This window comes from Vanessa atalanta, chromosome 14, assembly GCF_905147765.1.
Source record: "Vanessa atalanta chromosome 14, ilVanAtal1.2, whole genome shotgun sequence".
NCBI lineage: Eukaryota > Metazoa > Arthropoda > Insecta > Lepidoptera > Nymphalidae > Vanessa > Vanessa atalanta.
The window spans coordinates 11,524,073-11,542,059 of record NC_061884.1 but is presented as its reverse complement, the minus strand read 5'-3'; the positions used below and the strand labels follow the sequence as shown (position 1 = coordinate 11,542,059).

The 17,987-nt window shown below is 35.4% G+C and overlaps 1 protein-coding gene across 2 annotated transcripts in view; it reads left to right on the top strand.

Annotated features, from left to right (window-relative positions):
- LOC125068871 (acyl-CoA:lysophosphatidylglycerol acyltransferase 1) overlaps positions 1-17,987 on the top strand; it is a 333,075-nt gene that overhangs the window by 494 nt on the left and 314,594 nt on the right. The window contains exons 2-3 of one of the 2 annotated variants that reach the window (XM_047678223.1): positions 392-513; positions 7,579-7,778. In XM_047678223.1, coding sequence (XP_047534179.1) covers positions 503-513; positions 7,579-7,778 — 211 coding nt within the window. In that variant the 5' untranslated portion in view covers positions 392-502. Of the gene's footprint in view, positions 1-391; positions 514-1,156; positions 7,357-7,578; positions 7,779-17,987 lie in introns of those variants that run through there. The other variant, XM_047678222.1, reaches the window with a different exon arrangement.

The window sequence follows — 17,987 nt, the reverse complement described above, 5'->3', positions numbered from 1 at the left end:
GTTTCAGTTTTAGATAGGTTTGTAATCAGTGATTGTCGATGCAATAGTATTTTTGTGTCGGTTCGCGTGCGTAGGTGGTAGATTAGGTCGAGTGGGTGGTGGCGAGAATGCAATCAACAAGAACGACGACCGGTCGCGGTCGTGCGGTATAGCGTTCAGATTCTGTTAGGGTTATCGAATCATTTTATCGAGCACATGACTTTTTGTGAGTCGAATTATTTAATATTTTTTTAATGAATATTTTGAATCGAATGCAAATATATAATTATTAAGCTAGTTTCAATAAATATTTAAAACTTTTAAAATGTTTATTGTAATAAAAGTGCACGGAGTCAAAATAAATCGCGGATGGAGCCCCAACGGGCCTTAAACACAATGTTTGTTGTTACAGGTCTCGGCCAGAGCCTACACTACGGTCTCCGCATTATGAAAGTGCGCTTCCATACATGCATATGATCAAGTAGTGATAGAAATTTTGAAGCCCGTCCGATCTTATTCCGTCATGGCTATCCTGTAAGTATACTCGATGTCGTCGATGTATTCAGTTCTTTCGAATATGATTTGTTTTCTTTTATTTATCGTTACGCTACCACGTTCACTCCCTCGTACGAACAGCATGCCAATTTGTATGATTTTTTGTTACTTCCTTTATAATGCTGAGGCTTTCGTCGGCGTGTGACTATCAGTACACTGACCGCGTCGGGGCCGCCGGTGCCCGTTCATTCCTAGTACTAACCTATTTTTGTACGCGGCGATAGAAAAACATCCGTTGCACAGGTTGCTACATTCTTTCATTTTTATTTACGTACTTGCAAGGCATTGTACTCATAATTGTGACAATTCATTACATTATTATTATTGAAATGTTTGACCATCTTAGTCGACCAGTTATCGCGTAGGGTGGCTGAATAGTCGATAACATGTAAAATAGGTTGGTACTTATGTCATCGAGGAAGACGGGCAACAGGGCGTCCCCGCTTCAGCTCACGTACTCGATCCAATCGCACTAGACCTCTCCGAGCCTTTTCGAACTCGTCGTCAGTTCTATATAATTTAGAAGATTTATTAAGTGAGTCGTGGGATGAGGGGCGGTTTTGTGCGATGGGAACGAAACGGCAACGTCGGACAGTGGCTGAGCGGGTGTATCGCGTTCCAGATGGACGGGTGGGTGCCTACGCGGGCGACAACGGTAGGCCACATGCGCCCGCGCCATGTGGCGCGTGCTGCTGGCCCTCGGGGCCGCGTGCGCCGCCGCGCGCGCCTCGCAGGACGTGGTGTGCACTTTCTCCGACAAGGTCGCTGCGTCTACCTCTCTCTTCAATCACCTAGTCGTCGATCGCAACACGGGACGTGTCTACATTGGAGCTGTCAATATAATCTATCAGCTTTCCCCAGATCTCGAACTTGCGCAGTTTATTAAGACGGGCCCAGTTAATGACTCAGCACAGTGCACGTTTGATTGCCCACCCAACTTCGTAAAGAAACCAACGGATAATGTTAACAAAGCGCTTGTGATTGACTATGCAACGAGCCGCCTTATAACGTGTGGTTCGGTGCTTCAAGGGTTGTGTTCCGTACGAAATCTGAATAATATATCTCATGACGTACGTGAAGTCCGCGAACCAGTTGTAGCGAACAATGCCAGTGCATCCACCGTAGCGTTTATTGCGCCGGGACCTCCTAATCCACCAATGACGCAAGTTATGTATGTGGGAGTAACGTTTACTGGAAACTCACCGTATCGTTCGGAAGTACCTACAGTTAGTAGCCGTTCTCTAGAGGATGACAGACTTTTTATGATAGCCAGAACAGCCGTCACTACTGGGACTCGTATGTTTGTTAATTCTTTATCTCGAGAACGTTACCCTATAAATTACGTGTATGGCTTCAGTTCGGAAGGATTTAGCTACTTTTTGACAACACAGCTACGAGGTGTGGGTTCTGACACATATTATAGCAAGTTGGTACGTGTCTGCCATGATGATGAGAATTACTATTCTTACACCGAGATACCTATGTCTTGTATGGGCGAAGGCGGTGGCAACTTTGGATACAACCTCGTACAAGCAGCATTTGTTGGAAAAGCCGGCTCTGTACTAGCAGGTGAACTAGGAATTACTGCTCAACATGATGTTCTCTTTGCTGCATTTAGCCAGAGTGAATCTATTAATACCAACACACCTTCGAACTTATCGGCCCTTTGTGTTTATTCACTTAAAGCCATACGACGCAAATTCATGCAAAACATAAAAACCTGCTTTAGTGGAAACGGCTCTCGAGGATTAGATTTTATATCGCCATCCCATGCTTGTATCGGAACGAAGCTACAATCAATAAGTGAAGATTTTTGTGGTTTGGATGTAAACACTCCATTAGGAGGCGAACAACCAGTTGAAGCAGTACCAGTTGCTGTATTTAAGAAGAGATTAACCGCAGTAGCCGCGACAGCTACCGGAGATTACACTGTTGTTTTCGCAGGCACAGCTGAGGGTCACCTTAAGAAGATCGTTGTAGAAAGTGCTACCTCGGCTTTTGAATATGGAGATATTGTTGTAGATGAGAGTTCACCAGTGAATAAAGACTTGTTCTTCGATACTCAATTAATGCATTTATATGTAATGACTGAAAGAAAAGTGTCAAAAGTAAAAGTTCAAGAGTGTAGCGTTTATAAATCATGCCTAACATGTCTTGGAGCCAAAGATCCTTATTGTGGATGGTGTTCTCTTGAGAACAAGTGCAGCTTGAGATCAGACTGCCAGGATGCAGCTAAAGATGCTCTGTATTGGATTTCTTACCGCAGCGGACGTTGCACTACCATTACTCAAGTTACACCCAATCAATTGCAACGAACAACTGCAAGAACTTTAGATTTAGTTATTGAAAACTTGCCCACACTTAATGGACAATTCTTGTGTGCATTTACAGCTTTAGATCGTACTCTTATAACTAACGCGACTAGGAAACCATATGGGGTAAATTGTACTACACCGCGTACAGATACTCTCCCACCTATTCCTGCTGGTCAGCATCATTTTACAGCCAAACTTTCCGTACGCACTACTCAGGGACCTGATTTTGTAGCTACTAATTTTACATTTTTTGATTGTAATACGTATAGCTCGTGTACTCAGTGTGTCAGTTCGTCTTTTCCTTGTGATTGGTGTGTTGATGGTCATCGCTGTACACATGATACAGCCGAAAATTGTAGAAACGATATTTTAGTAACCGGCGTAAGTAGAATTGGCCCCAGTTATCGCTCTGGTCCCGGATTTTGCCCTACGATAAATTCCACTTCCGACGGCACTAACGAAATTTTAGTACCATCCGGCGTGAAAAAAGCTATCAAAGTAAAAGTTCACATTATCGGTCAGTTCATAGTTCAAACAAGATTCGTATGTCAGTTTAATATAGAGGGTCGTGTTACTCATGTTAATGCTCAGTTACTCGCCGATACAATTTACTGTGAGGCTGTAGAATTTACTTACACTTCTCGCGCGCCTAATATAACTGCTTCCTTTGCTGTTATATGGGGTGGTTCAAAGCCATTAGATAATCCAGATAACACTCATATTCTTATCTATCGTTGTAATGATATGGCAGATAATTGCGGTATTTGCTTAGCGTTGCCTGAAAAATTCGGATGCGGTTGGTGCCAGGGCTCAGATAGATGTGAGGTTCAGGAACAATGTGACGCACCAAGTGTGTGGCTAAATCGTACTCAAACTTGCCCTAATCCGGAAATTCACTCGTTTAAACCAAAGCTAGGCCCGTGGGACGGAGGTACTAATATTACTATCGAAGGTATAAATTTAGGTAGAAATATATCGGACATCTATAACGGAGTAACAATAGCGGGTATAAAATGTCAGCCTATCATTGAGTTATATGTTAAAACAAGACGTATTGTTTGCACCGTTGACGGTCCGGGAGAAGAAGTGCCTCGGGATGGGCCAGTTGTTGTTCGTGTCGCAGACTATCGTGGGGAGTCAAAACATCACTATGCTTTTGTGAATCCAAAAATCAATTCGATTCAGCCCAAATACGGTCCACAATCCGGTGGTACTAAATTAAGTATAACAGGCGAATATTTAAATGCTGGAAGTAATATTCAGGCATTTATTGATGACTTACCTTGTGCTATATTGTCTGTATCTCACGAGGAAGCGGTCTGTAGAACTAGTCACTCATATCAATTAAAAATGGGCACGTTACGAATGCGTTTCGATAATGGCATGCGTACTTTAGAACGCGAAAAATTTGAATACATCGAAGATCCCGTTGTAGTTTCCGTAGAATCTGGTCCACCATTAGCATCACAACGCAAACAACCCAAAGGAATTCCATCCGGAGGGATAAACATCAAAGTATTGGGCCGTAATTTCCATTCTATTCGGTTCCCGCAGATATACGTATATCACGATAACCGACCGTATATTGCCCCTTGTCATAGAGTCGATTTGAAGACCCATCTCATATGCGAATCTCCTGGGATCGAAAGCGCTGGCCTGAATCTAGATCCCGATAGGCCGTTAGAGTTAGAATACGGGTTCAATATGGACGACGTACAAAGCGTTCAAAATCTTACCACCAAGACAGGCGAAGCGTTTTTACTTTATCCAGATCCTATTTACGAAAAATTTGATGAAGATGTTAAATATTATAAGTCTGAATATTTAACAATTAACGGCCAAAATTTAGATAGAGCATGTACCGAGACTGATGTCGAAGTTCATATAGGGGAAAGTTTGTGTAATGTCACTTCTCTTTCTAGACATCAACTAACGTGCAGGCCGCCCTCTCGGGACGAATTACCCGACGGGGTAGACACTCCAGAAGTTGTCGTAAGAGTAGGTCGCGCTCTAACTTATAAAATCGGTAAATTATCCTATTCGTCGCAGGCAGGCTTACAAGCAGCGATAGGAAAGCCAGTATTATTCGGTGTTATAGCAAGTATTGTAATATTCATATTAGTGTTAGTCGTGTTTCTAGTTATGTATAGGAGAAAATCCACTGAAAATATTAGAGTATTAAAAAATATGCAGGAGCAAATGGATATTTTAGAATTAAGGGTAGCCGCAGAGTGTAAGGAGGCATTCGCGGAACTGCAGACTGAAATGACAGATTTGACGGGAGATGTTACGGGCGGTATACCTTTCCTAGATTATCGTACGTACGCTATGAAGATATTGTTCCCCAATATAGACGATCACGCCGTCCTCCAGTGGGAACGCCCAGAGCTTATTAGGAAAGAAAAGGGTCTGAGAATGTTCGGACAGTTAATTATGAACAAAACATTCCTTCTATTATTTATTCGTACTTTAGAAAGCAATAGGTATTTTTCAATGCGTGATCGTGTTAATGTAGCTTCTCTCATAATGGTAACCTTACAAAGTAAAATGGAATACTGTACTGATGTTTTAAAGACACTATTAGCGGAGCTTATAGAGAAATGCATGGAAAGCAAGAGCCATCCTAAATTGTTGCTTAGGCGTACCGAAAGCGTCGCCGAAAAAATGTTGAGCGCTTGGTTCACTTTCCTCTTATACAAATTTCTTCGTGAATGCGCTGGCGAGCCTCTGTACCTCTTGTTTAGGTCAATGAAAGGTCAAGTAGACAAAGGGCCTGTAGATGTTATAACGTCCGAGGCGCGATATTCTTTAAGCGAAGAAAAACTAATTAGGCAGTCGATCGATTTCAAACCAATGACCGTGAGCGTGTCCATATCGCAACAAACAATCTTCGTTAGCGGCTTAGAGGCTACAACAGAAAACGTGCAAGTAAAAGTTCTTGACTGTGATACGATTAGCCAAGTAAAAGAAAAATGTTTAGACGCTATTTACCGAGCCACACCGTACTCTCAGAGACCTAGTCGTGACGAGTTAGATTTGGAATGGCGCACGGGCGCTTGCGGTCGCTTAATTCTTTATGATGAAGATAGCACTACTAAATGTGAAGGCGAATGGCGTAAGCTCAATACTCTTAATCACTATCGCGTACCCGATGGCGCTTGTTTAAGTTTAGTCGCGAAACAAAGTTCAGTATACAATCTTTCGAACATGGAAAAGAATGATAAGTCGCATACATATGAAACTCTCAATAGGGGCAAGTACGGTTCAGCTAGCCCTCCTGCTAGTCCTCTTAAATATGAACACGGTGGCGGTTTCAAATATTGGCATCTCGTTAGACATCATGACGGTGACGCACATAAGGAGGGAGAGCGTGGAAATAAAATGGTATCTGAAATATATCTTACACGTCTTCTCGCTACTAAGGGAACGTTGCAAAAGTTTGTAGATGATTTATTCGAGACTATTTTCAGCACCGCGCATCGCGGCTCCGCTCTACCTCTTGCAATAAAATATATGTTTGATTTTCTCGATGATCAAGCGCTCCAGCATGCCATATCCGATCCTGAAGTGGTTCATACTTGGAAAAGCAATTCCCTTCCCTTACGTTTTTGGGTTAATCTTATTAAAAATCCCAATTTCGTCTTTGATGTTTACAAGTCTAATACAGTTGATTCTTGCTTGTCCGTAATTGCGCAGACTTTCATGGATTCGTGCTCGACTTCCGACCACATCCTTGGCAAAGATTCTCCTTCTTCTAAGCTTCTGTATGCTAAAGATATTCCAGTGTATAAGGAATGGGTAGAGCGATATTACGCAGACATAAAATTGATGCCGGCCATATCTGATCAGGATATGAATGCAATGTTAGCTGAGGAGTCACGCCTCCACACTAAAGAGTTCAATACGAACTGCGCACTGAACGAGCTGTACGCGTACGCGGTGAAATACAACGAACAGCTAATGGTGACGCTCGAGGAGGACGAGTTCTCGCAGAAGCAGCGGCTCGCGTTCCGCCTCGAGCAGGTGCACGGCCTGATGGCGCACGACTACAACGTGTGATCAGCTCGTGCGAGGCCCGTACCCCACCGCCCTGTATATACTGCCCCCGCACATATCTATGCTGGCAAATATTGTATATATTAGATAGTGTACAGTCTTTAATATTGTAATTTTTGTATTATTTCAGCGGTCCGATGTCGTTTTTTAATTTTATATATGAACTTTGTATTGATTTTACACGACGAATCCGACCGGCCGCGGTCGTGCCACAGTATGCATCGTAAACTAAAATTGTGTATGTCTGTCTATGTGTGCTCGCCTCGTACGAGTTAATGTTACGTCGATCGGTGTAAAATGTGTGTCGCAAATGAAATCGCATGTAAGCCCGCCGGCCAGCGACGCATCGCTCGCCGACGGGCGATTTTTAAATTTGTACTCGCAGTCTACTTAACGAAATAACCGTCAGTGATCCGGTGAACGATTCCATTAATAAATATCGTCGAATGTACGTATTGTGTTTTATTGAACGCGCAGCGCCATTGTCCGCGTCCGACGAAAGCCCTCGCGTCTCGGCAGCTGTCCGCAGGGAGAACGCGGTGCGGTGCCGCCTCGCTAGTCTCACTCTCCACCAGTGTCCCGTCACCTCCCCTGTCACGGTGTCCATGTAGTCCGTCCCGAGTGTGGAGAGACGGCAAGGCGGCAGGGATGAACCGCGGCCCTGCTTTTTCAGCCGGTACGTGAGGATCGCGACGCGCACGACATTCGCGGTCTTGAACAACATATACTGCATACCCGCTTACGTGGTGTGGATGATGGCGCTGCGTCTGACGAGACCCTTGTACGGACCTCTCTATTGGAAGATTGAAGGGCTTATGTATCACTGGCTGTTGGCGATGGTGTCGCTGTGGGCGTGGACTGCGGGATATGAAAGTAAGTACACTAATTATTTTATTTGGAACAAAGTAAAAGCGACAGATTTTGCTACGTTTTGGTCGATTATTCGACACATAAAAGATATCCACATATTATCTTGTCTTTAACTAAACGAGGAAATAAATCATAATTCAGTTGGATGCTCAGACAGCACGAGGAGGTAGTTAGTGAGCAAACTTTTACCATTGTTTGTCATGACAGTTTCCACACGATGCCTGCGTTTTTGCTACTTTATTATTATTTTTAAGAGCCTCGCTTAACTTCATATTAAGCTTAATTGTTTTGCGTGAACTAAAATTTAAAGTTATTAAATAATTTGGCCGAGTTTCCGACAGGGCTGTTAACGAGTAATGATTGATGGATATTTTATTTTATATAAATATGATTCGTCTACTTAAAGATCTACAAACTTATGAGGAGTAAACAATGCTACTATTAATATCTAAAATATTTGATTGTTACCAACAAAAAAAAAAAAAACAACCGGTTACATCACACTACATAATCATTTAATAATTATGTACATATTCATGGAGTAGATTTATATTTTGGTATTTTTTACATATTTCAATGTTGAGTTAAAAATAAGGAAGTACATAAAGATATTCTTAGCACTTTACGCTATACTGCTATTGCAAGAAACTAAAGGCAAATGATTTAAAATATAAATAACTTATTTATTAATGAATATGGCATCAATTTTATATACATATTTTTATTATAAAAGATAAAAACTCATGCAAAATATTGCATTTGGTAACACAAAATTAACTAGATATGAAAATGAATCTTTTTTAGTATGTAAGCATTACGTAAGGTAACTTTCATACAACAACACTACTGAATAATATCAATAACTGTTTTAATGAACACGAAGAAATATTTGCGGAAAGACATCGCCTCAAAGCATATTATTCAACCAAGGTAAGTGTCATTTTTCATTGAATATTTATTATATAAGAACACGCAAAATAAACTCGGTCGGATATCACGAGTAGCAAGCAATGAAGTCATCTTTTGCGAGTCTCAGAAAAACTTAGCATTCAGCCTTAACGATTTATTTATTCGAGTGGTGTGACGCAACAGACACCTAGAAACGGAGGTATTAAATAAGATTTTACGAAGTATAATTTCAATTGTATTCAAAATTAAATATACAAAGGAATTGTTTCAAAGATTTCAATTTTAATTATATATAATACAATTGATAATAAAAATAGTTTTTTAAATAAGTTTTACAATATACCTACCTACCTAAGTTAGTATTTAATTTGAAAAATACATGTTGTTTCTAATATAACTTAGAATAATTGTAAGTAATATACGAATAATATTGTATTATACGAAGAGAAATGATATTATTTTTTCTAACAGTTGATATAAACTAAAAGATAAATTAAATTTTGAAATAAATTCCAACAACGTTATCAATTTCCTTATCTCACTCCAGAAGGAATTTTTTCTTGTTATGCGATATCAAACTATTTTGAATCACATGGTGACGCGTCGGCCATGTTGACTTATGAGCGATTACGTTTCTGGAATATTAATATTATTTAAGTGAAACTTACTGAATATGCATGATCGTATGACTAAGAAGTGTCTTATTATCCATTGTTAGAAAGTTTAGGTAGGTTAAATTATATATTAAAACATGTGGTGACATGTTTATCGTGACTCACTGTAGTCGCGTTTATCACTGATTAGCTTCAACTAGAGGATGTGATTACTTTTATTTATTTCCTAAGTGTTTTAGATACATTGACATACCATCAATTATGGATAGGAAATGTGGTGCTCATTAAGCGTTTACGAAAGCGAATCCTATTAAAATAAGCGTAAACGGTAAAATTATACGTAATTCGATAAAAAATATTTGCCTCGGCCATCTGTATACTAAGTCAGTCGAGTTACGTGTAGAAGTAGGTTTCTAGGCAAGCTAAAATATTTGTGGCGACAAAACGCATTACACACAATCTGATTATGAGATAATATCCTCTCTTGCGCAAGTAAATTAGATTTAGCATGTGCTATAATTGATTTTCGGAGTCGTGTGGAGCCGTCATTGGAACAATGGCGTTTCGAAACGGCTGGACCGGTCGGCGAGGCGAGCTGTATTGACCTTATGCGGCTGCGTAGTTTATACGGCCAACGGAGGACGGTCGATGACCGCTCCCTCCCAGCTAGGAATGCCGCCTCACCCCCCTCTCGTCATGTCACGTTGCATTTCGAGTGGCGAATTTGCATGTCACTGCCAGATTCTGACTTTAGAACTTTTGCAAACTGTATTTAAGTTTGAATTTGGTTACGTTACGACTAAAATGTTCGAATCGATATAGCTGGATCAAGCGTGGCGTGTTTAGTTCATGTGATGTTGGTTTAGTTGAGTAACCTATAATACTAGTTACAGTTGAGTTTTTAGGAAAAGGTATTAATTTATTAACGTTAATAACTTAGTTGAATTATAAATTTAATTTTTTTATTATATGTTTGTATGATTTTCGAAGAAATTGAGTCACATATAATAAGGCGACACACTTATGCGTCTCATTCGATGGTGCCATGTAAACGAGTCGTTTCTTCGGCATTTGAGGCGTGATTCATTCCTACGTCTTGTAATTAATTGTGCGTTTGCAAACCATCTGGGATTTATGCATTACACTCAACAATAAGACTAGTTTTAATGTTTTTAAACTATTTATAAATAGTTTAAAACATGTGTCTGTTTTTTTTTTTCGGTTGGCATCAGTTTACTTATTTTTCATACTGTTACGAAATTAAATATCAGGCGTTCTTTAAATAAAATTAAATAATAAGTATCATCATATTGTTTGTCTCTTTTGCACTATCCATTGCAATATTTGTTAAACAGGGACATAATATATGTAGCCGAATAGAATATACTTATTCAAGGAAACACTCGTGACCTAAGTCGGCTATGATAATTCCATAGTTACATTTTATATCTAACACATTAATTATGACACAGAAGAACTAATTAATTAGATTCTAACACTGATATTAAAAATTAAATATATTGAGAGTAATAAAAATTTATTTAAGATAAATTAGAATAGATTTTAGATGGATAAATGAAATAATGACTGTCAGTATCATGTATTAACGGATAATCGCCTGATCGGTTTGTGATACTGATTAAAAACTGGAATTATTCTCATCACGGAGATAAATTTACACCGTCGCGCGATCGTCTGATGGTACCTACAACCGAAACAAATGGTATTCAACCGGTGTACGCCTACGTGGTCATTATACATTTAAATCAGGAGTGCTATAAATTCCATAGGAACATCCTCCGATTGTCGTCGGGACCGAATGAGGATGTAATGCGCTAGGGGTATTATATTTTCATCATCCTGCTTTATATTACATTTCTTAAATTTCAAAAAATACTACAGTTCACTTTATTAAAGTAAATTCACTTTTGTGAATGTTAAACAAAATAGGCGTAATTCTAAAGAGTTAAATATATTTGTCTGCGATATTTGAACATAAATCAAACAAAATAATAAAAAAACATATACGACCTCATTCCATTCCAGATTAGTAAGAGTTCTAATAATAACGTAAAACCGACAGCAAAGAGCAATCCAGTAATTATTCACAAAACAGTGTTTATTATAGTAACGAAATGCCTACAAAACAAAAAGTTTTTAACTAATCGCTTAAAAGAAGAAAGTTGATCACGGCAGTTTTTACTTTTAACAAATAGGTACGTATTTAAAAAAAAAACTCTTAAAATAAAAAAAATCGAATAAAAAAATGCATAATTCAATTAAAATAAATTCATATTTTCTTTATTAATATATTGTGTTTAACATATTTTTATTAGGTTGTTAGCTTAAAAAAGAACGCGTTGATTTTTGGCGCGTTTTTCGATGGCCATCTTGTATAACAAGTCATGCATGTTGTCTGCATGATTCAGACATCCTTCCGACTTTTATTTTTATTTTATGAATCGACCCATTGATTAGGTTTGTAAGTTTATAGGTTCGCCTTATTACTGTGACTCAATGTTCCGGTCAGTTGAAGTCTTAACTACTTATTTGCTTTGCTTTTCGATATCAAAGTCAATGTATACGCATTATTTTCTGGGAACCTATTTATCCATATTAAGGACTTTGTTGAATTCATAACTATTCATTCTTAATATATATATATATTTGTTTATAATGTTATATCTCCACCGACCATTTTGTCATTATCTGTGGTTTCGTCGGCTTTAGGTATATAAGTTTAAAGAATTAATTCACGTAGTGAAACTCGTCCTTAAAACAGACAAGTTAATTCTGTGTTGCTAATTAGTATATGTATTATTTAATTTGATCATAAGTATAGCTAAAACTAACAAAATAGTAAGTATGTTTAATAAAAATATTTAGTTGTAACATTGATTGACATTGTTTGACATTTCTTATTTACATGAATTTAAAACCACAATGTTGTACCTTTAAGCGATTCTCAGTAATTTCACGCAAGTATGTACGTGCGAATGCAATACATAGATGATTTCACTTCAAGAGTTGATTGCTTTGAGCAAAATCATTACATTGCAAGTGCTATTTATCTGTGAGAAATAAAAACGTATCCGCTTGTCAATGTTTTATGAATAATTGTAGGGTGACATTATAATATGGGAACTTTTATTTTTGTGTAATATCGATATTGTCTTTAAATTGAACTTTTCAAAACAATGACGTATTTAAATATATTTGCAGCATGATTATATATTAAAAAAAAAATTAACAATAGTAAATCCTTTTTGATATGAAAATATTTAATTTAAAATTCTCGAAACACTTGTAGCGACTTCAAGATAAAAGCTATTAAGATGAACAAGGTGACGCATTGACGCAAAAATTAGCAGAATGTGATTACTTAGGGTTCAAAAGAAAGTAACATACAAGTTAAATACATTGATTTAATTTCTATATAATAATACTTTAACAAAATTTAAAGAACTTAAAAATAAAAAATATATTTTTAGGCTGAAAAACGAATTAAATTAGTTCCAAGTAAAATGGTAATGGTAAATAAAAAAAAAAAATATATTTATTTAACACTTTATTTGGCAATAAAGTAGCACTGAAATATACTTCTGGCAATGGTTGCCTAGTGAAAAATACTTTAATTTTATTAACTTGAAAAGCAATAAAGAGCGTTTATACGAGTAGAAAACAAGTAGCACGTGCAAGCTTATTTAGAAATTTAAATAAGAGATTACATACGTGGTTGCATTTATGGTCGATTTAATAAGGTACGTTCTCAATATGAAATCACGTATAATTAATCAAATTACAAATGAGTAGTTAATAAACAATTTTAAATAGGTACCAGTTTGTTCGAAAGTCAAAATATACTTTATACAAGTACTTGCAAGCATTTTTCATTCCACAGTATTATATTAAATGTTAAGCTTCTATATCACGTGAGAATTTAAAGTCCATTAGGAAATTTTAATACGAATCGATTTCATTAAGTTGGAACCATGATTTCGTTTTTTTTTTTATTTAAGGAAATGCACTAGTGTTTTAAGTTGTGACGTTTAAAGATTTAAAGTGTCAACGATACGCACGACAGATATAAAACCTTTTTGCATCAGAATCGTTTTACTGCTGTTTTGAATTTTTTCTCACAGATCGTTAAAAATATAACTTCTGTTAGTTATGTAAATATTTTCAATATGTTATATGTGATGTAAAAGTTTGTTTTATGTAGTGATAATAACATAAAAGTTAGTTTTAATTGGATCCGACAAGGTTAGCTCCATCAAACAGTGAGTACGCTGTCGCAACATAATTCAATAAATTGCATTTAGCCAACACCGCTGCTAAGTGTATTACTTAGTTTACTTGCCTTTGATATATTATGTACGAGTATATACGAGTCTGGACGTTACACTGAGGGTAGTTTAATTTTTCTATTTAGTTTACTTACCATATTAAAGTCATTAACCCTTTGATGGGGCGCTGGTATATATATGCCGGTATTTCTTGAGTTTAATCATTATTGTCGTCGTATTTGTACTTCTAAGTAGTTTCTTGAAGGTTGAAGTTATAAACAAATTATCAACAAACGGGGTCAGTTTTTTCTTGATTATTTATTGAATTATTTCTTGAAACATAAAACTACATTTTAATATTTAATATTTGATGTCTTTTTTAATTGCACAATAAATATTTAATACTTAAGAAAAATTAAAAGCCATTGTGATTAAATTAATTGTTATTCAGTATATGTGATGAGTGATGCTGCGTCAGAAACATTTCATTCTTCAAACGTTGCACATATAAACGACCTTGAAATTTTACTCGAATCGCCCAAAGCATTGTTCGTAATGTACCTAATTTAGGTGGAATTAAATGTATTCTATATAATTAAGTGAGATTTTTTCCATATCAAGTTACTAAAAGGGGATGTGGTTACGGGCAGATTCGTATTCGTTACCCGCATAAGAAATGACCTTGCAAAGATACAGCTGGTCATTCATTGAATAGCATTTGTACCTACAGAGTAATAAAACTACCTATAGAGATTAAATTTAGCCTTAAACACTTTTCCTACCACAATAAATTATAATTTCTATTAAATCCATAAGGCTTTCAATATAAAAAATATTTCGTTCGTATTCACTGATTTTCATTATCGGTATATATATTTAAATGTATGTAGCTATATACCTACCTAATTAATCAGCGGTAAATAGTAACTGGATTATTTTGCGGTTTTCGAATTTAATTCTTCATGTTTGAATGAAGTGTATTTTGATTTTAAATTTAATTATTTATTAGCTATCTGTTCCAAGAAAGCCTTAAATTAATCTTTGTAAATATTACGATATATATTGTAGTGCAAAGTATTTATTAAACAGTGTATTACGTAAATAATACCGGTACATTGTTGGGATGCTTTGTCTTCGTACGTGACATTGGCGGCATTATCGGAGCCATGTTGCCACAATTAAGAAAATAATAAAAATTTGGAGAGTTAAATTGAGATCCTTGCGTTATAAGTATCAATTAAAAAAAAAGTTTTAATTTTTAGGCAGAATTGCTGTTTAGCGGCAGAATGAATCTTGTGATTGGGTGGTACCTACACATGCGGACTTGCACTAAACCCTACCAACAAGTAAATTTTGTTCAATAAATAATTTCCTTTTAAAACTAATAATTTTGTTTCTTTTACTATGGTTAGGGTTTTTGGATACATATTTTGTAGAATTATATCGTTATGAAAACGAAGTCTGTGAGTCCGATCGCGTGTGTAGATGTTACTTAAAATTCAGTTACAAGATTTTACCCAAACCTCACCCACATATACTAACAGAATATTTATATATAATGTTATATATTTTTAAACAGTAATTCAAAAATTGTTGAGGATTTTTAGCCATTCTTATATTTTGTTTTTCAACATTTTTAAAATCTATTTCGAGCAAGAAATCTATTGTGAGACATGTTTAGCCGTACAATACGAGAGATGAAATGTTTATTACGTAGCACCGAGAGCTGGAAATAAAAGTGACACAGCGGTGATTGCAGAAAGTAGAACACAACCGAATTCAGAGAAATATAATGCTAAGATTGCAAGTTCATCGCAGGAAATATTTTGTTACATGAAATTGGAAATATTGTAATAAACTATTGGAATATTATTCATTGTTTGTCTTTATTAAACTAACACCATCAGTTATAACTAATATTATCAGGTTAAGTTATTTTCGAACAATTTTACTTTTATTTTGTGGCAGGTCTTTCTGACCGTCTGGGTAGATACCACACAATCATCAGATCTTCTACCATTATCTTCATGCATAGTATAGTCGTGTTACGGTTTGAAGGATGAGTGACCCAGTGTAATTACAGATACAAGGGACGTAACATCTTAATTCCCAAGTTTGCTCATTGGCTGTGTTAGGAATGGTTAATATTTTTGACAGCGGCAATGTCTATGGGTGGCTGTGCAAACTTTGTCTTTGTCCGTCTACATATTATTACAATAAAAAAAAAAACTTATGGCGGCATTTTAGTTGATGTATTTTGATAATAATCTGAATATGGCAATGTGTATATAATCTATATGTTTAAGTATGTAAAGCCATCATTTGTGGACATTTGGAATGTCGCATTCACCTTAACTTTTACTTTATATATAGCGTTGAGAAATATTAATAAGTGTTTATTGTTCGTCTATGAACTTGCAACATAACATTTTCCGCTTATAAGGCAATATAGCTTATTTTGTCGTAAATCCTAATACGCGCAATAATAAGTAATTACGATAATACAAATGAATCACGGAAATATATCTAGTATCGTAAAGCAAGTGATAAACATCCGTATGATGTTGATCTTTGAACCTATGGAAACATTTAAAAAAAAAAAGATCACATCGTCAACATTAAAAATACTTTAAAATATGTTCAATATACTTAATTATATTATAGGTGTAGATAGTTAATTAATTGTTTTGTTGAATTTGCAGTCAGAATATTTATAAAAGCATTAAATGTATTTAATTATTAAATATTATATATTCCTTATTTATTGGATTTTGATATAATGTAAAGTTAGCACCGGCTTATAAAAGTAGATTATATCGAGAAAAATTGGCAAGAAACGGTATTCTTTTCCACTATGTTAATAACTGTAGAATATTAAGTTTATGTATGTCCTGCCCCATATATCCAAAGTCCATCTGATTTTATAATTAATATAATCACGAGTTATATGCCTATTTATCAATATATTTAGAAGGCCATGTTTAAAATAACAGTGGAATCTGTTATATGCAGAATAAAGCGGAGCCGCGGGAGAAGCTAGTTTAATAAAGTCGTGAAAATGTACTCGAATAAAGTATATTTTGATTTAGATTTAATATTATTTCTCATAAGTTAACAAGCAGTTAACAATGTTAACAGTATGCACAAAACACTGGCGTTGTAATTGTCGCCATTGTTTTAAAGGTTCGAATCCGATAACGAATAAATCACTCGCATATACCTACATCGAATATCCGTTATTTGATTAATATTCTATATTAAGAGGACTACAAGAGCTAAGTGCCCTTGAGAATCGCACCCACACACTTACAAAATCGACAAAAACGGCAAGCCCGTGTACTAAGGGTTAAGCGAGGTGACGAGATTACGCCCAAATATTCTAATAGATGGCGCCAAACCGAGCGACGTAAGATCAATCATAAATCTCATAAAAAATAGATAGGACAACAGAATTATTTTCATTTCTTTCGATGTTAGTTAACAAATGATTATAAAATAAAACTGATTCAATTAAACTTACAATATTTTTATTTATATTTTGTATACAATAAAATAGACAGTTAGTTTTAACCTTTTTTTTTCTATTATTTATATTATTATACCACAATTAGTTCTTATACTAAATATTGAAACATACCAATTTTTAACATTTTATAAAAGTTTAATGATCTATTTATATAATAAAATCGTAAGTGTTCGAAATCTGTAGTGTAGTGACCGTGGGGTAACATATAGCGTATTATTTGTTCGTTTTATTAATATTGGTTCATAAAGAAAAAATATATATTCAATTAAAAAAAAAAAAATCTAAATATTTACTAGAAAAAAATGTTGTCAATTCGATTTGGTTGAATCATTGATGAATGAAAGGTTAATCATAATAGGTTTAATCATAAATCTCATAAAAATAGATAGGATATTAGAATTATTTGTAGTGCTTTTGCAGTCAAAAAGTTATTCGAAAATGATTAAAAAATAAAACTGATTTAATTAAACTTAAAATATTTTTATTTATATTTAGTACTACAAAAAAAAACATTTAGTGTTAATTTTTTTATTTATTTTCACTTGTATGTATTAATGTTATTACATATGTCCTGGAATCTTGGAATAAATATTACACCCACTTTCAGCTGAAAGTTGGCACACATATTTAATCTCGATGACAATGCACGAATCATGAATTGCTGCTATATTCAATCCAATATGGCGGACGTTACAAAAAAATTTAAATTTATGAATTACGTACAAATGACACTTCTAAATATTCTAGTTCTCTGGTTCACAACAATTACATTTTTTTTGTTACGACTTTACTTTTTTTTATTATTATTAAAATTAGTTCATACATAACTTTAATTCTTATTATAAACAATCAATAAAATTAAACTCTTACGCAATAT